The 20,344-nt window shown below is 35.5% G+C and overlaps 2 protein-coding genes across 11 annotated transcripts in view; one reads left to right on the top strand and one right to left on the bottom strand.

Annotated features, from left to right (window-relative positions):
* On the top strand, positions 1-19,471 carry LOC145936346 (diacylglycerol kinase theta). Of its 9 annotated transcripts, none has more exons than XM_083038464.1 (18): positions 1-1,160; positions 7,565-7,644; positions 7,945-8,050; positions 8,184-8,404; positions 8,637-8,793; positions 11,059-11,202; positions 12,701-12,835; positions 12,945-13,079; positions 13,186-13,303; positions 13,466-13,653; positions 13,773-13,985; positions 14,071-14,205; positions 14,405-14,579; positions 14,689-15,008; positions 15,092-15,398; positions 15,490-15,649; positions 15,770-15,877; positions 17,005-19,471. In XM_083038464.1, exons 1-18 carry the CDS (start codon positions 1,025-1,027, stop codon positions 17,116-17,118), a joined length of 2,952 nt encoding a protein of 983 aa, XP_082894590.1. In that variant the 5' UTR covers positions 1-1,024; the 3' UTR covers positions 17,119-19,471. The 9 variants fall into 9 exon arrangements, with proteins under 9 accessions (XP_082894590.1, XP_082894589.1, XP_082894588.1 ...); XM_083038463.1 differs by having other exon boundaries at positions 8,637-8,808; positions 12,701-12,826; XM_083038462.1 differs by having other exon boundaries at positions 8,637-8,808.
* The window catches only part of LOC145936350 (centromere protein I), a 232,001-nt gene that overhangs the window by 19,734 nt on the left and 191,923 nt on the right, over positions 1-20,344 (bottom strand). The window lies entirely within an intron of this gene.

Here is a 20,344-nt window from a genome sequence, read left to right as displayed (position 1 = left end):
AGAGGAGTGGAGAGGAGAGCAGAGGAGAGGAGAGGAGAGGAGAGGAGAGGAGAGGAGAGAGAGGAGAGAGCACGCCCTTGACAGCTTCTTCGCGCTCGAAAGAGGGCGGCTCGGATCACTCGGCCCCCATATGACACCCCACTTAGGCCGCTAGGGCAGCGCATCCGCCACTGGCCGGTGGCGGTGACGAAAAGGGGCTGATGTCAGTGCGGCCACTCGGCGGCGTTCGCTCGTATCAGCAGCAGCACCAGCAGGCGCAGCAGCAGCAGCGGCGGCGGTGGCGACGACGACTCGTCGGATGCGCGAACGCGATACCGCACGCATCGGCGTCGTACCGCGAACGAGGCGAGCGAGATACTCGACGAGGACAGCGGCATCAGTATCAGCGGCGGCGGCGGCAGCAGCGGCAAGAGCTAGAGCTAGAGCTAGAGCTAGAGCTAGAGAACCAGCGAGAGCAAGAGCAACAACAACGACGACGACGAAGACGACGGTGATGCTCGGCGGCGGCCGCGAGATATCAGCGACGATCGGCGGTGGATTGGCGGCAGCGACGACGATTCACGACGGCGACGACGCATCTGGCTCGTGCGATCGTGGCTGCCGGCGCGTCGCTCGTCCCGAGGCGCCGTTCGTGGAATAATGCGTGTTAGGCACGACGACGACGACGTTAGCACGACGACGAGGCGCCGCGTTACGACGAGACGACGACGACGGTACGACGGTGGGTCCGCGAGGTCCGCGACGTGCTGCGGCCAGCTACGACGACGACGATTACTATTACTACTACTACCACCGCTACTACTACTACCACCACCACCGCCACCACCACCACCACCACCGCCACTACCATCATCATCATCATCGCCACCATCATCATTGCAGCTGCAGCAGCGCAATTATGTACGGTTCCGAGATCACGTAGTGTCGGGCGTGTAATTATGTTGTTGTCATCGTCGCGCGGCGCGCCCTGCGTAGCTTCACGGTGAAAATCTGGCGTGAACGGTTCCGCCGTGGAACGGGGAATATGGCGTCGGTCTCGGCCGAGACTCCAGCCAGCCATGGGCACAGCTTCAGTAAGAAGACGTTTCACAAGCCGACGTACTGCCATAGCTGCACGGACATGCTCTGGGGCCTCATACAGCAGGGGTACATCTGCGAAGGTAAGGATTTCCCTTTCAAGATTCGAGATTCGAGAGCGCGTTCTCGACGCAACCTCATGTCAGTCGGTAGGTCAGGAGCGTCGATGAGGAAAGAGGGGAGAGGGAGGAGCGTTTATTATGCGCTCTCTGGGATTCATCTCTTCGAGTCTGTCACTATTGTACTAAGTAACGATGGCTAAAATTTGCAATATACATATACATATATAGCGTTCTCGTAAATAAGAACTTGTAAATAAGAAATGCCAAAGTCGGACAAGATTAGAAAGAGAAAGAAAGAATTGGTGCATCATCTGCACGCGCGGAGAGTACGCATCTCTCTCAATCGCCGGAGGATGCGCACAGCTCCGTTCCGCGAAGGGCGAACATGCTCCGGAAATACTTGCGCAATCCCGAGAGAGAGAGAAAGAGAGATTCCGATTTTCCAGAGATCTGTCTCTTTAAACGTGGATTCTTGTCCTCGCGTCGTCTCTTCGGTCTAATCGAGCGCGTTTACGAGATGAAAAAAAAAAAAAAGAAAGAATAGGATCCTCGCGCTAGTACCTTGAAATAAGCGAGCGCTTTCGAAAAAAACAAGACCGCGACGAGAGTCGATCGATAGCGGGAGTCCGCGCTCGGTAACGCGGAAAGATAACAGAAGATTTTCCTATAGTAGGAATCTCGTGCTGCGTCGCGCGAGTCCCCGAATGTGAATGACAGATCCGCGACGGCGGGCGGCTTTATTCAATCGGGTCAGGGTGTCGCGCGTTCCCCCGATAGAGTTCCTCAGCGAGGCATTTTAGCGCCTCTCGCGACACGCGCCAGCCGCGAATCGGAGCAACGGAGAGACGGATAGAGAGAGAGAGATTTGTGTCGAGAAAAACATAGAAAGAGGAACCTGGAAAAGGGGTCGAGGGGGATCGGGGGGTGAGAGACGGCGTACGCAGATCGCAGAGGGCGCGAGCGCGAACGCGCGCCCACCTTTCATGAGCATTGATCGCGAGGGGTGGGGTAGTATGGCTGAAAGACCATGGATAAGGTTGCCCGAGTAAAGGGTTCGGAGGGGCGAGAGAGGGGAGCCGCGGGCGCTCGGCGGCACCGGTGGCAAAGAGGGTTGCCCCGAGGTGGGGGTGAGAGCTCGCTGACGGGTAAAGAGGCGTAAAGGACCTTCGTTGTAACGCGAGCAGAAACGAGCCTTGTGTCCGAGCTGTCGGACTCTTTCGGAATGTTCGATGAAGAGGACTGCCTTAGATGTATCGAGCGTCATTCAGGGGGAAGGGTTGGAAAGGGAAAAGGAGGGGGGAAGGGGGAAACGTAGCAAAGTTTATATAATTTTGTCGCGTCTCTCTTACCTGAAAGATAAATTTAATTGCAGGGACGCGTATGGTACATAAAACACAAAATATATAAAATGTACGTACATAAAATATATACAAGTGTGCGCGCGCGTTAGATGTATTTTTAGCGTCTAAAAAAAGGGAGGAGAAAGAAAACGTAATAAGAGTAAAAATATTCGTTAGAAACTGATAGCCTTTATAGTCACAAAAAAATGGGAAACGTTATAAGGATAAAAAATTTTAAACCGCGCTGCTTATAGATGCGGTTCGTAAAAAGTCGTACAAAGTGATCGCTAAAGCTATCTATCGCTGCTTTATTTTAAAAATAGTGCTTTTTTTTATTTCGAATATTTGGCCATTATATGTTTGAAAGTCAACTTGTTAATTATGTATATCAAAATGTGTATATCACACATTTTTTTATTTTAAATTACGCGAACGGAATCTTAAATTCCATAACCAAGTTTATTTCAAGAATTTTGGCAATTAAATTATAAAAAATAAGGACTCGAAAAGATACACATCGAATATCAACTTTACGTTTTTGTTATGAGAAAATTGGTGATTACTTTTTCATCTCATAATCAGGGATCCAATATTTGAATCGATATTTTTTGATAGAACTTTTAAAGAGTGCTGTTACTCTCTACAATTAAAAGAAATATATATTTTCGAGAAAAATCTACACTCTTACGAGAAATTTATTATTACTAGAACGAAATTTGCAATTTTGTTATATAATACGTAAATTTGCTGCCCATATATTTAGACAATTAGATTATTATTATTTCCATTCAATCAAAATTCTCTCTCTCTTTGAAGGAAATTCTTTGAAATCTTTTGGGAAAGCCAGAGGTCTTATCCATCATCAAAATTTTAGAAATACAATGCTAATTTCACAGTAGTGAAAGATAAAGCGTTATATCTCTAAAGCCATTGTTAAAACCTTGCTACAATGTATTGATCGCTTTGCTGTCGGTTGCTTTAAATAAAGTTGTTGTTTTTATGTCTGCAAATTATACTTAGTATTTTGTAAGTTTAAATCCAATCTACGAGATAGAATCCTAATAATTCTTTATAAACTTTGTCGAAACACAATTTAATTTTCTTGCTCATTTTTTCTTCATCTCACGTTTAAGATTTAACGCTTCTCGAATAATTCATTGTATCCTATTTGCTTAACATTAGATATTTCATTGCATCCATTGAACAATTATGATATGAATATCTGATTGCTTTTTTTATAGTAGAAAACATCAATCTATTAAATATTTCGCGATTTATGTCTGTGTTTATGTGACAACTAATGCTGACGATAATTGGAACACTTTACAGTTTTCTTGTACTAACAACATTCACAATTTTTTAACATTGTACTTTTGTAGAATAAATTTGCAACAACTTTCCAACTACTCACAACAAGACTGTTCCATTTATTATTTAATTTAGATAATGATTACCAGTATATTTCATATGCAAAAAGAGATAAAGGTCTCAGTCGACACGTTCACATATTATACTTACAATTAATATATGCGTGACATCCCGATTCACGTAAATTGTTTATAATAACATTTATATAACAATGGTGAATGTCAGAATTAAAATCTATGTATATGCGCAATTTTAGAAATATAGCTAGCCTACAACGTGAAAAGATAATTTCTTATATCAATTTTCTGTTTGCGCGACTTTTTAAAATGATATGCAATAGTGAAAGTAATAAATGGCAAACGTAACAAAGTGACACAATCGTGTATAACGTTAAAAATGTATTTGAAGATTGTAATTAAATCTTTTCTAAATCTCTTGCGATCATGCGCGTACATCATGCAATAATAATTTTTTAATATTTTACATGAGTTAATGCTTCATTATTGTTATATATAAGTGGGTAGTAGAACTATAATACTGATGATGATATAAATAATATAATATTTATTTTTATAGATTAAATGTTTGCATTACCGGTTTAAAAACGGTAATTTTAATTATATTTATTTATCCTTTTAAGACACCGAGAATAATATATATATATAATTATATGTAAAACTTGGAAAGCGATAAATTTTAAAGAGCGAAAATATTATTTGTGAATAGAGATATCTCTCTCTCTCTCTCTTTCTCTTTCTATGAAACGTACAAATGTCAGATGAATGTCTTTGTAAACAATAGTGTCCACTGTCACACATGACTCGGGAATAGCCTGTATACATTGAATTTACTATTATCATACTGAACAAACAACAATTTACTATTATCATACTGAACAAACAAACTAAATAATAACTAATTAGTTCATTTATTCTTGTCAATATTTTTTGTCACTTTTTTAATTAGATTTTCCATAATATTTTACATTATAAATAGAGGAATACGGAGCAATATATGAATTATCTAATTAACGCAATTAATAAGCGCAATTGTTAATCACGTATCGTAGTCAAAATGCGATGTCAAAAGTTTATCTCATATAGCACAGAAACACTGATAGATATAATTTACACAAATTTAAGAATAAAAAAATTTTTTTAAATAAGTTTAGTCATATATATCCGGAGACAAATATCTGATTTTTTAAATTTATTATATAAATAACGTTTCGATCAAATATCAAAATCTATTGTAAGTTGCACTGTAGCATGAAATGATCTACGTAAAAAAACGACACTGTGCATTTTAGAAATCGACAAATTATGGTTAATAAGTATAATAGATGTGATTTTTACAAATCCGGCCAATAGAGCCAAGCACGAAAATTAATTCTAATTTTTTAGGAACTGTATCTCTTGGTTTGAGATTACAAAGTACCTTCAATTAATAATCCTCGAACTTACAACAGGAAAATAGGCGAGAAAAATCACATCTATTTTATTTATTAAATACTGAGAGCCGCTAAAAATAAAAATATTTCTTAAAAATATTTCTTAATTAATAAGTATAGTTAATAATATTATCATTTTTCGTGCAAATAATTTTTTTGCATAATTTTCTAATAGTTTAGTTTAATTGCTTGGTATTCTTTTTTGATATAATGCACATAAATATGCTATATTTACCAAACACATAACACATTATTTATTATATAACACATTCTTCAAAAGGCTTTCTTTCGTAATCCATACAACGTTCATATATCCTCTTTGTTCTGCTCTTCTTGGAGATAATCTCTCGTTTCTTTGAAACAACAAAAATTGATTGCGAAATTACAGCGAATGGTACCATATTAAAAAAGATCGGACGTAACCATTATGTATATACAATTGATTTCAGACACGAGAGTTTAAAGTGCCATGTTATAATTTCATTGTATTATTTTAGATTGTGTTTATCGCACAGGAAAATATCTCGATTGAGAAAATATTTTGCAACAAATCAATGTGTATTACATTTCGAATTTTTATATTCCTTTTATACATATAAACTGAAGAGAACAAGATTTTAGCACAGACAATTAATATTATAATAGATCAGATCACTCTATAAAATTATTGTGATATTTTTCGTATTAGTTTTGAAAATTATATTTGAGAATATCACATAATTTTGGCTAAAGCAATTGGTTGATTTGTTATACTACAATCAGAATTGTTACAAATACGACAATCAAAATTAGAGTCGGGAAATATATGTATATATGTATATAAAATATGCAGAGAGGAATTTAAAAAATAATCTGTTAATGTTGAAATGAAAATACACGTGATTGCCAAAAGATTGATACAATATAGATTCATCTTTCTTGCCGAGATCAAACGTGATTTAAAGCATGCTTATCTGGTGCATTTCTTATCTTTAGCCTTACTTTTGCGATTCTCAAATCTCCGATCTAGATAAAATTGACAACATCGATAGACTTGCGAGAAATAGACTTCTTTTATCTATGATTTTTCGCATTTAGAACAAGATGATGTATGTTTTCTCGAAAAGAAAAAGAAAGATAAAGAGTAAACGTGATAAAGCTCGCGGTTGAATATGTATGCATATATTAAAAGGCTTAATCGTTTGATGAAAAAAATGCCGTGTTCTTTAAATTAGATACTCGATTGATGCCGATTTTTTTACGTGCGTGTGTTTATTTAAATCCACCTGGACTTAATAAAATCATAAGCGTCATAAGTGCCTTGACATTTATTAAAGAGAGACACGCTTCTCGGGACTTAATATTTCATGTCTCTTTTCATAGTTGAAGAAGACATGGAAAGAAATTAAATGGACACATGGATAAACGAATTTCTTTTTTTTTCACGACAATAACGAATACTCCCTTTCGATTTAAACTACCCACTCGAAGAGTTAAAGTTAACCCGGTATTCGTGGTCGATCGTCGATGGTGGCTGATGGCGCCTTCTTAACGAAGCGGATGCACAGTACTATTTCGGGCCGCACCTGCGCGTCGATGCGACAAATTTCCCACATCTTGCCTGATTAGCGTCGCAAGAGCGCGATAGAACTCGATCATTACCGTTCTCGCAAAGAATACGACACTGTCGCGTCACCTGCCTGCGTCCTTTTAACGGATAATGATATGTAAATGATGGTGTTTTAATCGTATCGCAATTATTTTTGTCATTTCCGAGATACTTAATATTAATATATCATTATTACCTCTATAAATAGTCTTCAAATATTGAGAAGCTGTCAAATATTTTTTGACAAAAAAAAACAAAAAACAAATATATACTTTTTTCAAAAGAATATGCAGATAATAGAAATTTGAAAGAATACCATAAAGATTAAAGAAACCCATAACTTTTTATTAAACAAGTGTAAGGCAAAAGATTTTATTTTTTAGTTTAGCTTCTGCAGAAATTTGATAAATATTTGTGATCCATATTAACGAGTGACAGTATTAAATAAAAATTTCAAAATTTGTAACTAAGAAGCCGCGTTTGATTCTCGACGTTTTTACTTACATTGTGAAAGGTCAGAAGATCTTGTTATAAATTACGACATGAGTGGCTCGTATTGATTTACGTAATGGTACATTATCGCTTAATCCTTAGTCGGTAAATCCCTTGTTAATAGTTGAATAGCAATTAATATTCTGTATATTTCTTTTTTCTAAAGGTCTTCTTTTTTTTGTTGCAGTGTGTAACTTCGTGGTGCACGACCGCTGTCTCAAGGCCGTCGTCTCTCCCTGCTCCAGCATCGCGGCAACCCTGATTAAGGTAGGATAATAATCAATCTCCGCTACATCGCACGATTAACCGCCTGTATGCATAAAAATATAACATCTATATTTACCGATTTCGTTTCATTTATGTGGCAATAAAAAAGCAATCTTTTTTCTCTAGGGATATCACGAAATAATTAAACAATTAATTAGTATAAATTTTAAAGTTAAGAAGAAGAAAACATCATAGAGTCGACAAGAGGCGATACGTGCTTGTTGACAGTGCGGGAATTCATTTGTACATGATAATATATATGTAACATATATAAAATTAAGAGTGTTTCTTGTGTTATAGAACCCGGTTGCACACTGTTGGTCCGAACAAGTACATCATAAAAGAAAATTCTGCAACGTCTGTCGGAAACGTTTGGATGATAATAATCCATCCATACACTGCGAAAGTGAGTTGAAATTTATGCCCAGCTGTGGAATTTCGAATCGTTGTATTAGCTAATATTGTCTTTTTAATAAATATCATCTTTGTAAATTTATATGAAGATCCTCTAAAAAGATAATACGCTTGTTTGTCAACAGTATGCGAGTACTTCGTGCACATAGAATGCCAAGACTTCGCGGTTGCAGACTGCAAGGAGAATGCCACGTACTTGCCTGGGAAGGACCTGTCAGCAGTGAAACACACTCATCACTGGCGGGAAGGCAATCTTCCGAGCAGCTCTAAATGCGCCGTATGCAAGAAGAGTTGTTTCACTGCCGAGTGCCTTGCCGGGTTTCGTTGCGAGTGGTGCGGCATGACGGTAAAAAAAAAAAAAACGGATATATATTCATATATTACTTTTGTTTACGGAATTAGTATAGAGTGAAACGTTGCAGTACGCAAATTTTACACTTTTAAAGCGAAATACACGAAAGTAAAGTACATTCTTGAGTTAAATAGAGATACAAAAGCATATTCCATTAGCATGACTTTAAATTTGGTCTCCTCTTAAAGTATAAACATTAATGATTAATTTTGATTTCGTCTCTCAGTCGCACGCGTATTGTTACAAGAGTATTCCCCAAGAATGCACCTTTGGTAACTTGGAACCAATTTACCTGCCGCCACATGCAGTTAGTATTCCGCGTACCGAAGTTCCCATGGAAGCCATCATTGGAGTACAAGTGCGTCGTAAAGAAGTGCAGACCCGTGAGTATTCTTGCCGTAAGTGTCTACTGTGTAAATACGCGGTGTGCGTGTTAACAGGTAATTAGAATAATGGAATGAGGAATTGCGCTTTATCACAAAATTTGTGCCGCAAAGGCTCGTTAATATTTTATTAATCGGTCTCATCGATAATATAATTTGGACGTTAAAACGATATTCTTCTTGAAAAGAGATAAAAAGATAAGAGGCTAAAATCTTTTTTTACTAAAACGGATTTAATAACGGGTTGCGTATAAAAATGTCAACATAAATAAAACTGTATCTGTAATTTGTACGATAAAGAAAAAGAAAACACACGTTTTGATAATTGATAATTACCAATGCACGCATTTATCTAGATACATAGCATAATTATATAGTTTTGTGTGTATATGTCATATTAAATATACTATTTTCTTGAATTATGAGAAAGATTTATGTCTCTATGAGTAATATCGATGTATCAGACTCAGATAACACATAATGGCAAAGATATGAGAGCAAAATGTTTGATTAATTGTGTATTTCACGCGTTAATTATCGCGTTCTTTCTCTCTTTCTCTTCAACGTTGCACTGTGAATTTCATTGTCGATTAACGGTTTATAAAAGTTCCTTTAATCGATCTCATTCTTGCATTTCGGTATTACCTATTGACACAATCTATTATTTTCACACCTGTGTAAGTCATGAGATTTTATATCTATTTTTACTATGCATAGCACCTGTATACGTATGCAAATATGCACCAATGATTGGTAGCAAAATATATTGTACATTTATATATTAAAGTTTAAAAGGGAATGTAATAACAAAATATTTCATATATATAATATATATAAATATAATATATATATGCATATACATTAGTAGAAGTATACTCTTGTAAAAGATATAACCAATTTTTGGAACATAAATTTTTTGCATGAGTTTTATTTTAGCACTCACTCACACATGTACGCGTGTATAAATACCGTCGGTTTGTAAACATATATCTGTTCTTCCTTCTTTTCAGAGCATGCAACGCGCGTTGACTTTCTTCGATATGTGAAACGAGAAAGACCCTATCTGTATTCTAAAGCTAAAGGATTATCGCTTTAAACTTTCATATTGTTTCGTTTAATCATAAATCGTAAAATATGTATATTTCCGTGAAATATTATTATTAGCCAAAATTTATCATCGATTTAATCTATTTCTAATATTTCACATATATATGTATATAAATATATATGTGTACTTTTACATATTTGCTACTTGCAGTTTCTTGCACTCTCAGCTTTCTATATATTTTTCCAAATATGATCATCCTTTCTTATACAAGCTATTAAATTACAAAAAAAAAAATAATTTTTTCAAAGAATAAGATAAAAATAAAATAAAATAATTTCTTACAAAATGTACTTCTGCGATTTATATAACAATCTTTGCGTATCGTTGACATGCCTTAAACTCAATCTGCGCTGGATGCAGAGAAATTAGAAATAAACTATATTGGATTATATATAAAATGTGTGATTGTGCTATCTATAATCATTACAACATTCACAATTCTATAGTCAATCATTTGTATCATCAAATATATCGAGTGAAAATTTGTTGTAAAAATTGTGTTGTCATTATCGTGTATCATCATTATCACAGCAGCTGAAGAGTTGTAAATTTGTCCGTTGTATAGGTCTAGAGTCTAGAGGATTATATACGTATACACTCTATGTGAATCTTAAATCATGTAAATAAATTTGTTAATTGTACTGAAATCATAGTCTTCTTAACGTTGAAGCTACATCTATTATTTTAATTACGCGTATCCTGTTTACAGTATTCGTAAACTATATGGCTTTTGTGGCTGATTGCTCTTATTGATCGCTAATTTCAATGTGCTTTTAATAGGCGTCAAATATTTTGATAGATACAGCATCTTTTTTTTTTCTAAAGCTTCGTAATTAGATTAACGTTGATTAGAGAAAAATATTGGCATTTCCTGAATAATTATATCTTCACGAGAAGAATACAAAAGAAGCTGAAAGTAGTGACATTTTATTTAATTTTTTTAATTAAAAGCCTCGGACGCTATTCGACATCGTAGAAAGCAGAAAACGCTGTTTCGTCTAACGTAATTATAAGTAAATTTGATAGTGCGAGAAAAGAAACACAATAGTTTGGTAATAGTTATGAACGTATCTAAGAGGAGAAAGAGAAATTTTGTAGAGTTGAAAAATGGTGGTAACCGGTTAAAATATTCGGTCTACCTTTGCTTCTATGTGAAGATAACATCGGAGAGCAATTCGATTTCGCTGAGAGTGAGCAAAATGGGGCTGCAGGCCGCCTAGCCGAAGCTTTGAGGCGCCTTTCGCTAGTTTTGCCACGTAGCTGCCATGGAAATTGTCATGCTTCCCCTCCTTATGTTCGAGGTATCTAGAATATTATCATCCTCAGACATTCATCTGTGTGAATGTACTCGATTCTAAAATGTACCTATCGTACAAGACTGGAGAGTAAATTGAAATTTATACGCTGTAGTGCTCTGTCGTTACTCTCGCTGTTACTATATCTCTTTACGTGTAATCACTTTAACATTTGCGATTGAGAGAAAGCGCTATATTAAAAAACATGATCGTATTTATTTATACATTTTTTTTAAGTTTGCCTAACAGCAATGCAGATATTTAGCTTTCTGCTTCTATCATATATTTTTCGACATTAATATCAAATGACATCTTACTGCTACGTTATATAGAAATATATACACATTCTATACGATACCTATAAAACCTAATAAAGTATAAATGTAACATAATGTATAATGTCTGATTTTGTGCTTGTCACAGTTTTAATTTATATGAATATGGTTAACATATAATAAAGATAAGTACGTAATTTTGTAAAGATCGGGCGAGCATTTTCTCGATAGGTGATTCCTTATAGAGTAAGATTATTATTCATCTTTTGTAAATTTCTTTTGATTCAAATGATATGACGTTAATGAGCAATATGATACTAGGAACTTAATCCTAAGAAGTAGGAAACAATGATGAATATTTCTCAAAGCATAATAAATATATATATCGAATATTTATACATATATACATATATATACAATAAATATAATACGTTGTCACGCGACATGCATTTACATAAATATCATGATGCACCAACCTTTTTTTATGGATGTTATTTTGTTACTGTTTACGTTTTAGCATGTATGTATGTCTCGCTTCAGTGCATGCACTGTCATTCAGCCCACTGGATGCTATGAGATTCCATGATGCTTATCACTCTACTATGCAGTGAAATGAAGTTCAAGAATACTACTGACTAATTCTTCCTATCGTGTGTGTGTTCTACAAACCCATCGTAAATAATCGATGGTAAGAAATGCGTAATTTATTCTTGAATGATAAACAGAGTCATACAATGTTGTGCTCTTTGTGTTTTATAAATTTGTTTTCAATTTTCATTCATTATATAGTCTTCTTAAAGTGCCTGATTCAAGTGCGAATATTTTTATACAACAAATTTGTGATTTATATTCTCCGCTCTATATCTATATCGAAAGCTGGCAATTTATCAATATAATTGATAATAAGAAATAATAATAAATAACAAAGGTGTGATTATAATATTTAAAGATGAAACTGTTTTACTTATCAGATGATTATCGGAAAATTCTATGTTGTTGTTTTTAATATAAAATATATCATAACGCTTTTTCAAAAGAAAGATTTAAAAATTACCATTAATGTTATCTGAGTAATGAAGAAATAAATTTTTCGCGTTAGAATTCAGTGCGGAAGAAGATGTATTATACATTTAGATTGTATGTTTCATTTAGGTATTATATCGTATATTCTTTGTTATTCCAAATATATTTTCCAACATTCGAAATATGATCTTTTTCTGTGTTTACAGCGCGGAGCACATCAGAGGAATTTGGTAGCGACGTAACGAGGTACCGTGACAATGGAGAACCGACACCAGGTGCAGCGCATAGCCGTGATCCACGTTCTCCTAAAGAGAAAGAAGACAAAGAAAGAGGTGACGAAGGTATTTCAATACATCTTTCGATTATAACGATTTCGGAATTCCCTCACCTCTAATCTCTCCGTGAATCTACTATTTAATTTTTAAAAAATTTTTGTTTTTTACATTACAGAGATGATTAAGGTGTACGACGGCAACAGCTCCTTGAGACGACGAATATTTCGGGTGATTCCGGTACCCAGGCAGGCTACGACAGAGCAGTTTCTCACATTGGCACTGCGCGCATTTCACATTACGAAAGATCCTAGTATGCACACATATAAAAATCTTATTTGTATAGTAAACATACGAACCTCTTGTTAAGTTTATTACTCGAACCAATGTACTTTTTTCTTCTTTTCCGGAAAATTTAGGCAACTTTTACTTAACTGACCTGTATGCCGAGGAGGAAACTGAATTATATGACCCGATGCCTGTTTTAACTTTAAATCGCCAAGAAGGCAAACGTCCGGCTGTGTTCTTACGATTTAAGTAAGTTTACATTACATTTATCTGAATTGAAAAATATATATAGAATTTCGCTTTTATTACATTATATCTTTTTAAAAATAATATGGTGCGGACTGACGATTGAATAACATCTACATGAAAAGCAAAAGAGAATTTTGATACAATATTGCAATGTAATTTCAGAAACAATGACAGAGGAGAGGTACGAGTTTATCCCGGCAAATTGCAGGTATCAGAGTCATTCTGTATAGTACCTGTCACCGAAGTAACAACTGTTGCAGACTTGATAAACGAGGCACTCGAGAAGTTTGGTTTAGAAAATTTTAATTGCGATGACTATAGGTGCAGTGAAATTCTTTTAGACCGTGGCGGTACGTTTTCACATTTAAGTGCCATATTTATGATTCGTTATTCGAATATTCTTTAAGATTTTGTGTTTTAAGTGTGTGTTATTGCACGAGATATAAGGGGAATTTTATATGTGTATCAGTGACGGAAAGAGTTTTGTCCTGGGACGAAAAACCTTGGGATATCGTTCAGAAGCTGGGAAAAGATTCTATTAGGCAAATGGAACTGATGCGGTTCTATCTACAGTTAAAGCAAGACCCTCATGGACCCAACTTGGCTTTATTCGTGGGCAACTTGCCGCAAAATCTTTCCGAAAGGAGCTATGAGAATATGTTGACAGAATTTTTAGGAAAAGGTTGGTGATTTGACAAAAAAGAAAATAAATACATATATATATAGAATAGAAATAACTTACGCGTGGCTCTTTCTAAACCTTTTAGAAAATAGGTTTTCATCAATTGGCCCAATTTATTACGAATACGGTTCGATTGTCATTATATACGAAGATTCGAATAAAGCGGTCAGAGCATTATATGCGTTGCGAGAGTCAAAATACGAAGACAAACATCTTCTAGGTATTTATGACATATATTTTTATATAGCTTTTATCTTTGACGACAAATTATGGATGCAAATATATCGCTCATCAATTGATATAAAAAGAAATTATTGCTAGTATAATATAATTGCACATAATTTGTTCTTTATCTGTTTGTTAATTTTAATGAGATATATATTGAAATATTTCAATTTGGTTCTTCTTTTTTTTACCAGTATTGCTTTTACCGAGTATTGAGCCAAGTATGGTACCACCGGGTGTTCAACCGTTACTCGTGTTTGTGAATGTAAAATCTGGCGGCTGTCAAGGACTCCAGCTAATTTCTAGTTTTCGTAAACTATTAAATCCCTACCAAGTGTTTGATCTCGATAACGGTGGACCTCTACCCGGGTAAGTGGATCACAACTTTAAAGATTAGAATGCGAATTGTGTCGATTCTGATTATTCTAATTTCGCGAAAGTAAAAGTGCTGAAAAGAAACGCGTTCCTCATGTTGCAGGCTTTACGCTTTTCGCCACATAAAAGACTACAAGATATTAGTTTGCGGTGGTGACGGAACGATAGGCTGGGTATTACAATGTTTAGATAATGTGGGTCAGGATAGTGAGTGCTCTTCTCCCGCTTGCGCTATTGTACCTTTAGGAACGGGAAACGATCTTGCGCGTGTACTATGTTGGGGTTCGGGATATACGGGCGACGAGGATCCGTTAAACTTATTGCGAGACGTTATCGATGCGGAAGAAATAATATTGGATAGGTGGACCGTAGTTTTTCATCCGGAAGAAAAGGAACAGACTCAAATAGTTTGTAATGCTGCAGGTGAGAAATAAGACTTCTTTCTTTCAATTTACCGGAAACGAATTTAAATAAAAAGAAAAATGTCGCAGCATCGTAGCAAGTAGCGTCGTATCATGTTACAGGCGCTGGTTCAACAAGCGAAGACAATACGCAAATATATGTAATGAATAATTATTTTGGCATCGGCGTCGATGCGGATTTATGTCTTGACTTTCACAACGCGAGAGAGGAAAACCCTAATAAGTTCAAAAGCAGATTACGAAATAAAGGTGTATATGTAACTATGGGTTTACGCAAGATGGTCAGACGTAAGCCGTGCAAAGATTTACATAAAGAAATTCGGTTAGAAGTAGATGGCAAATTGGTCGAATTACCGCAAGTGGAGGGAATAATTATTCTGAACATTTTAAGGTAATATTTACGGGATTCTTTTTTTCTTATGGAAAAAAAAGGATATTTTATTCGCTAATTTAAACGACACTTTTTTTTCATTATAATTTAGTTGGGGTTCTGGTGCTAATCCTTGGGGACCAGATACCAAAGAAGATCAATTTCATACACCAAATCACTGGGATGGTATGTTAGAAGTTGTCGGAGTCACAGGCGTTATGCACCTTGGACAAATACAGTCGGGTCTACGTACGGCTATGAGAATAGCGCAGGTGAATTAATATAATATAAAAATTTTACTTTCTCTCTCTCTCTCTCTCTCTCTCTATTTTTTATTTTCTATATAACGTATTAATACATTCTTATTCGTGTTGTTTCGTTTTAATTTCAAGGGCGGACACATAAAAATTCACTTAAACTCAGATATACCTGTACAAGTAGACGGCGAACCGTGGGTTCAGTGTCCCGGAGACATCGTAGTCTTGAAGTCTGCACTCAAGGTAATATTTTGAGATCTTATAAAACCGCCCTCTTTCCCTCATAATTCTACAAAAATAACGAACAGAACGTAACGTAAAATCATTTTTGATTGAGTTGCGATACGAGGCATATCGATATATTAGTAAACGCGATTATATAATCTTTCTATTTTTAAAATATAATAAATGGAAATGTGAGTGTGTCTCTTACTCTGTTCGGATTTAAGTAGAATAATGGGGCGTTTATACGTTCTTGTGGCACGTACATTTTGTTTCAACAGGAGCATCTGTATGCATTAGTTTGTAGTATCTTTTGTTTCACATTATATAATACTCTATTTTCTCCGTAAAAGCGTAACCTGATTGCTGATACCTATCAGCGCATGCTTTCCTCCCTTAATCGCACTCGACTAATATCTCCTTGTTCCTTTGTTCACTTCAGGCTACCATGTTGAAGAAAAGTAAGATCAAGCGTCGCAATACCGAACCGTCGATTCTACCTGCTAATGGGGAGGGGGGCAAGAGCACGGACGAGTAATCCAACCATACCACAGCTCACAACTGCTCGAACGTTTCGAATCGAGTATTTCGTTCAAGATACGCGACATCTCTCAACCTAGATTCCTCGACGCGCGTAAGCAGCGCGAGAGAGGAGTCTCGGTGTGACAAATCGTGCCGTCTATCTATATAAAAAGCGTTTCCACCTATACAACAACAAAAAAAAAAAAAAAAGAAAGATCCGGTCCCTCCTCGTTGATGCATGTAAAACCGATCAACTTTCCGTAACACCTTGTCGATGCCTCGATCCAATGCAGCTAGCTCGAGCTTGTGTCGTAATGTGTGGATTTAGACGCATTCTATCGGATAGTAGTTAGTTAGTTTTGCGAGGGTAACGTTTTTCTTCTCTTTTCCTCCTTTTTTTCTATACGTATAAGTTGTTGATCCTAAGTTCGCAATCTTTCTCTTTCTCTTTCTATATTTATATATACATATGCATATATATATATATATATATATATATATATATATATATGTATGTATATATATCTATATAATATATATCTATCTCTATTTCTATTTTGTCAGCGACATTTTGACTGACATTTTTATGCTCCTTTGTGCGCTCCCTTGATCCTGTCCCTTCCTAGGCTACGATGCTGAAGAAGACTAAGGGTAAAATGAAGCGGCGTAATACAGAATCCAGTATGCAATTGGCGCTTCAGGCTGCACCGTCGAGCGATCCGGACGAAGATATCTTCTGAGTGAATAAACATTTAAAGTGAAAGTGATTCGAACATGCTGCGGTAATGGAGCAAGAGCACGTAGTCATACATAGAAAGAACTCGATCGATTAGCGTACGTAACAAAATAAAATCGGCCTCGAAATCGTCCGACAGCGGTTGCGCTGCACGAACTTAAAAAATAAGTACTTACAACGCGAGAAGAAAACACACTGGTAAAAAAAAGAGCACGAGGGACAGGTAGATAAGGTTTTCGAATACACTGACATAAAACACACACAATACATATATACAGCATATTAAATCCATTATCGACTCTAATGATTCTTAATGTTTGTTCTTACATTAATAAAGAAACTAGATCTCATTTTTAAATGTTAATAATTATAGCACTGTACACGTAGCTTATCAATCAATATTTTTTTAGTAAAATTATAATAGATTTTAACACACATAATAACACACACACACACACTTAACATACACGCATATTAAACAGTATTGAAAGAAGCTACACGCGCATACGCGAGCGTAGCTTATGACGACGTTAATTTATATTTACGTTCCAAAGCTTGATAGTGTCGAAGAGAAATGGAAGTCGTAATGTATATTACGTTTCGTATGGTATTTTACCAGTCTAACACAGTATTACGATACGAAACGTGTATCGCGGGATATAAAACGCAAACAAGTCAGTTGTTAATAATATATATATAGAATATTTATATATATGATTAAATATTAATATATTTACATAATATTGTATTAGCATTATACGATATTAAGTTGTGATAATTGTTATGTATGTCTGACTGCTGGGCAGTCTGGAATTCGCTTGTGAGAACCAGTGGCAGTCAGAGTTCCCTAGGATACGGTTAATAAGAAAAAGAGGAGATAAATTAATGTAACTTTCGTAACGATAAGAGAAACCGCATCGCGGGCTAAGCGCTTTGCCGATCCGTCTCTACACGAGCGAAAAGATATATGTATATATATATATATATATATATATATATATATATATGTATATAGTATGTATATGTATATGTATCCGCGATACGCGCCAGACGTGAGAGACGTCGAAAGAGTCGGATTGGCAATGTACTGACTTGTGACAGGCTCCAGGTAACGACGACGAGGTTTTTGATCGAGGTGCATACACCGGCAACATACATTCCACACTGTAACATGGCAAAAGGAATGCGAGCGAGAAAAGAGCACGGAGAAAAGGAGAGATGTGTATATTTATAAACTATGCCAAAGAGAAGAGGAAGATTATGAAGAAGAAGCTCTTGTAATATGCTAATGTGTACTTAAAAAAAAATCGTCGGAACGCGTCGTTCGTACTTGAGCGTTCGTAATTGACGAGCGACGATTAGGACAGGACCACGCGAGAGTCCAGGGCGATACTTGTTCTCGAGCACCCAAGGTTCCGAATCCCTTGGCGCGCGCCTCGACTCGACGAGTGCTATTACTGATCGCGAACGATCTCTGATCGAGCACACGACGCAAGCACAACACAAACACACACTCAGATGTACTTTTACCTGATTTCGCTCTCTTGAACATACAACAGGGAGGGGGGGGGGGAGGGGGGAAAAGGGTACGTTCACGTTGGACCTTCGCGCTGGCATCGTGCGATTTGAAAAAAAATTAAAAAATATAAAAAAAAACAAAGACAACTTCGGTGCCAAACAATTGTATATAATATTATAAAAGTAGGGACTTAAAAAAAATTTAAGACGGATTGCGCGCCAGTTAATCGCGATGGCATTTAATGCGACGGATGAAAAAGAGAGAGGTATAGTGAATGTGGGGGGAGGGGTACTTTCTTAACGTTAAGAGTATCTTCGGGGAGGGGGGGGGGGAGAAAGAGGAGACTCTTTTTGAATTACGTACGTTGCGTTGTTTCGCGTAAACGTTATAAAAAAAAAAAAAAAGACAGCGCGTACCTTTGATACGTGAGAGTAATCAAAGGAGGACGATATAGGACTCTTAGTACGCTTTTAGTACGCGCTGTGAACTTAGTTAATTATCTAACTAGACCTCTCTTGGATGTGTCTTCGATTATGAAAATGATTATCAAAAATTTAATCACAACACACTCTGGCAACCAAATTTAAACGGAGACCATCATGTCCGGATGATTGATCAGGCCTCCATATGTCACAACCTGCCAACGATGTATACAGGCTCGGTTATTCGTGTTATATCCGGTGTAACGACATGAATAATCACATCTACGGCAGATTGGAGAGAGAACATTTGTTAATCTGACCAAACTATAGTATATTTGCTGTTGCTATAAAAAAAATAGAGAAACAATAAGCTATGAACAATCTACGTATAATAAATCAATGTATGTGCTACAAGACGGGTTGTTTCTTTACTTACTTAGAGATACTTCTTTTATGTTCACCTCTATTAGTTATATTTAATTAATCATATGTATATATGTATATATATAATACCCGATTTAATTTATAGTTATACCGTTGGCATTTTTTGATTCACACTTATATACATATATTTCGTCTTCTGTTAAATCTGCGATTTATATCACAAAGTTTCTAAACGTTAGCCAAAAAATAATCCGGAATATATCCAGGATTTTATTACATTTATTTTAATTCTTAAGGATGTGGAATTCTTTACAAATAAATTGCATCTACATCAATAATATCATTGATAATTGCGCATCTATATAATAATATATATTGTTATAATATTACTTTATATTGTGAATTTTTTCAGTTAAATGTAAAACTTTGAACGAATCGCAATTAAAATTAAATTGCAAGTTAGTAAATTATATAATAGAAATAAATTTAATAGATAAAGATTTTGTTTATTTATTGTATCTTTATTTTATATATCAGAATTTTTATTACATGATATTTTTTAAAAACCTCGAATTTTGAAATAATTAAATAAGATTTAATGAGATTAAAAATAATTATTAAAAATTAATATGAAAATATTAACCGAAGAATTCCAATTCACAAAAATACATAAATACACAATATATATAAATACAATATATAATATCGATTCAAAGAATACAAATAAGATAATAACATTTTGTTTTGTGTATTGTTTTATGTAATATAGTCAAAAAGAAGAATTAGAACATCAAAGTATAATAAGGGAATAAATTGAGTTACTAAAACTTATTCTTATAAAATAAAGAAAATATAATTAATTGGATATAAAATGAAGATTTTTATTATGTAATTAAGAGAAAGAG

The sequence above is a fragment of the Prenolepis imparis genome, unplaced genomic scaffold, assembly GCF_030444845.1.
Source record: "Prenolepis imparis isolate NDT839.2.m4 unplaced genomic scaffold, iyPreImpa1.0 SCAF_5, whole genome shotgun sequence".
Classification (NCBI taxonomy): Eukaryota; Metazoa; Arthropoda; class Insecta; order Hymenoptera; family Formicidae; genus Prenolepis; species Prenolepis imparis.
Note: the sequence above shows the minus strand (reverse complement) of the source record. Positions and strands in the feature narration are given on the sequence as shown.

What these genes read in the sequence shown, in the direction of transcription:
- LOC145936346 (XM_083038462.1), top strand. Translation starts at nt 1,025, where the DNA reads ATGGCGTCGGTCTCGGCCGAGACTCCAGCCAGCCATGGGCACAGCTTC. An exon ending in CGAAGACAAACATCTTCTAG is followed by an intron (nt 14,206 to 14,404) that starts GTATTTATGACA and finishes TTTTTTTACCAG; the next exon opens with TATTGCTTTTACCGAGTATT. An exon ending in TCTTGAAGTCTGCACTCAAG is followed by an intron (nt 15,878 to 17,004) that starts GTAATATTTTGA and finishes GTCCCTTCCTAG; the next exon opens with GCTACGATGCTGAAGAAGAC.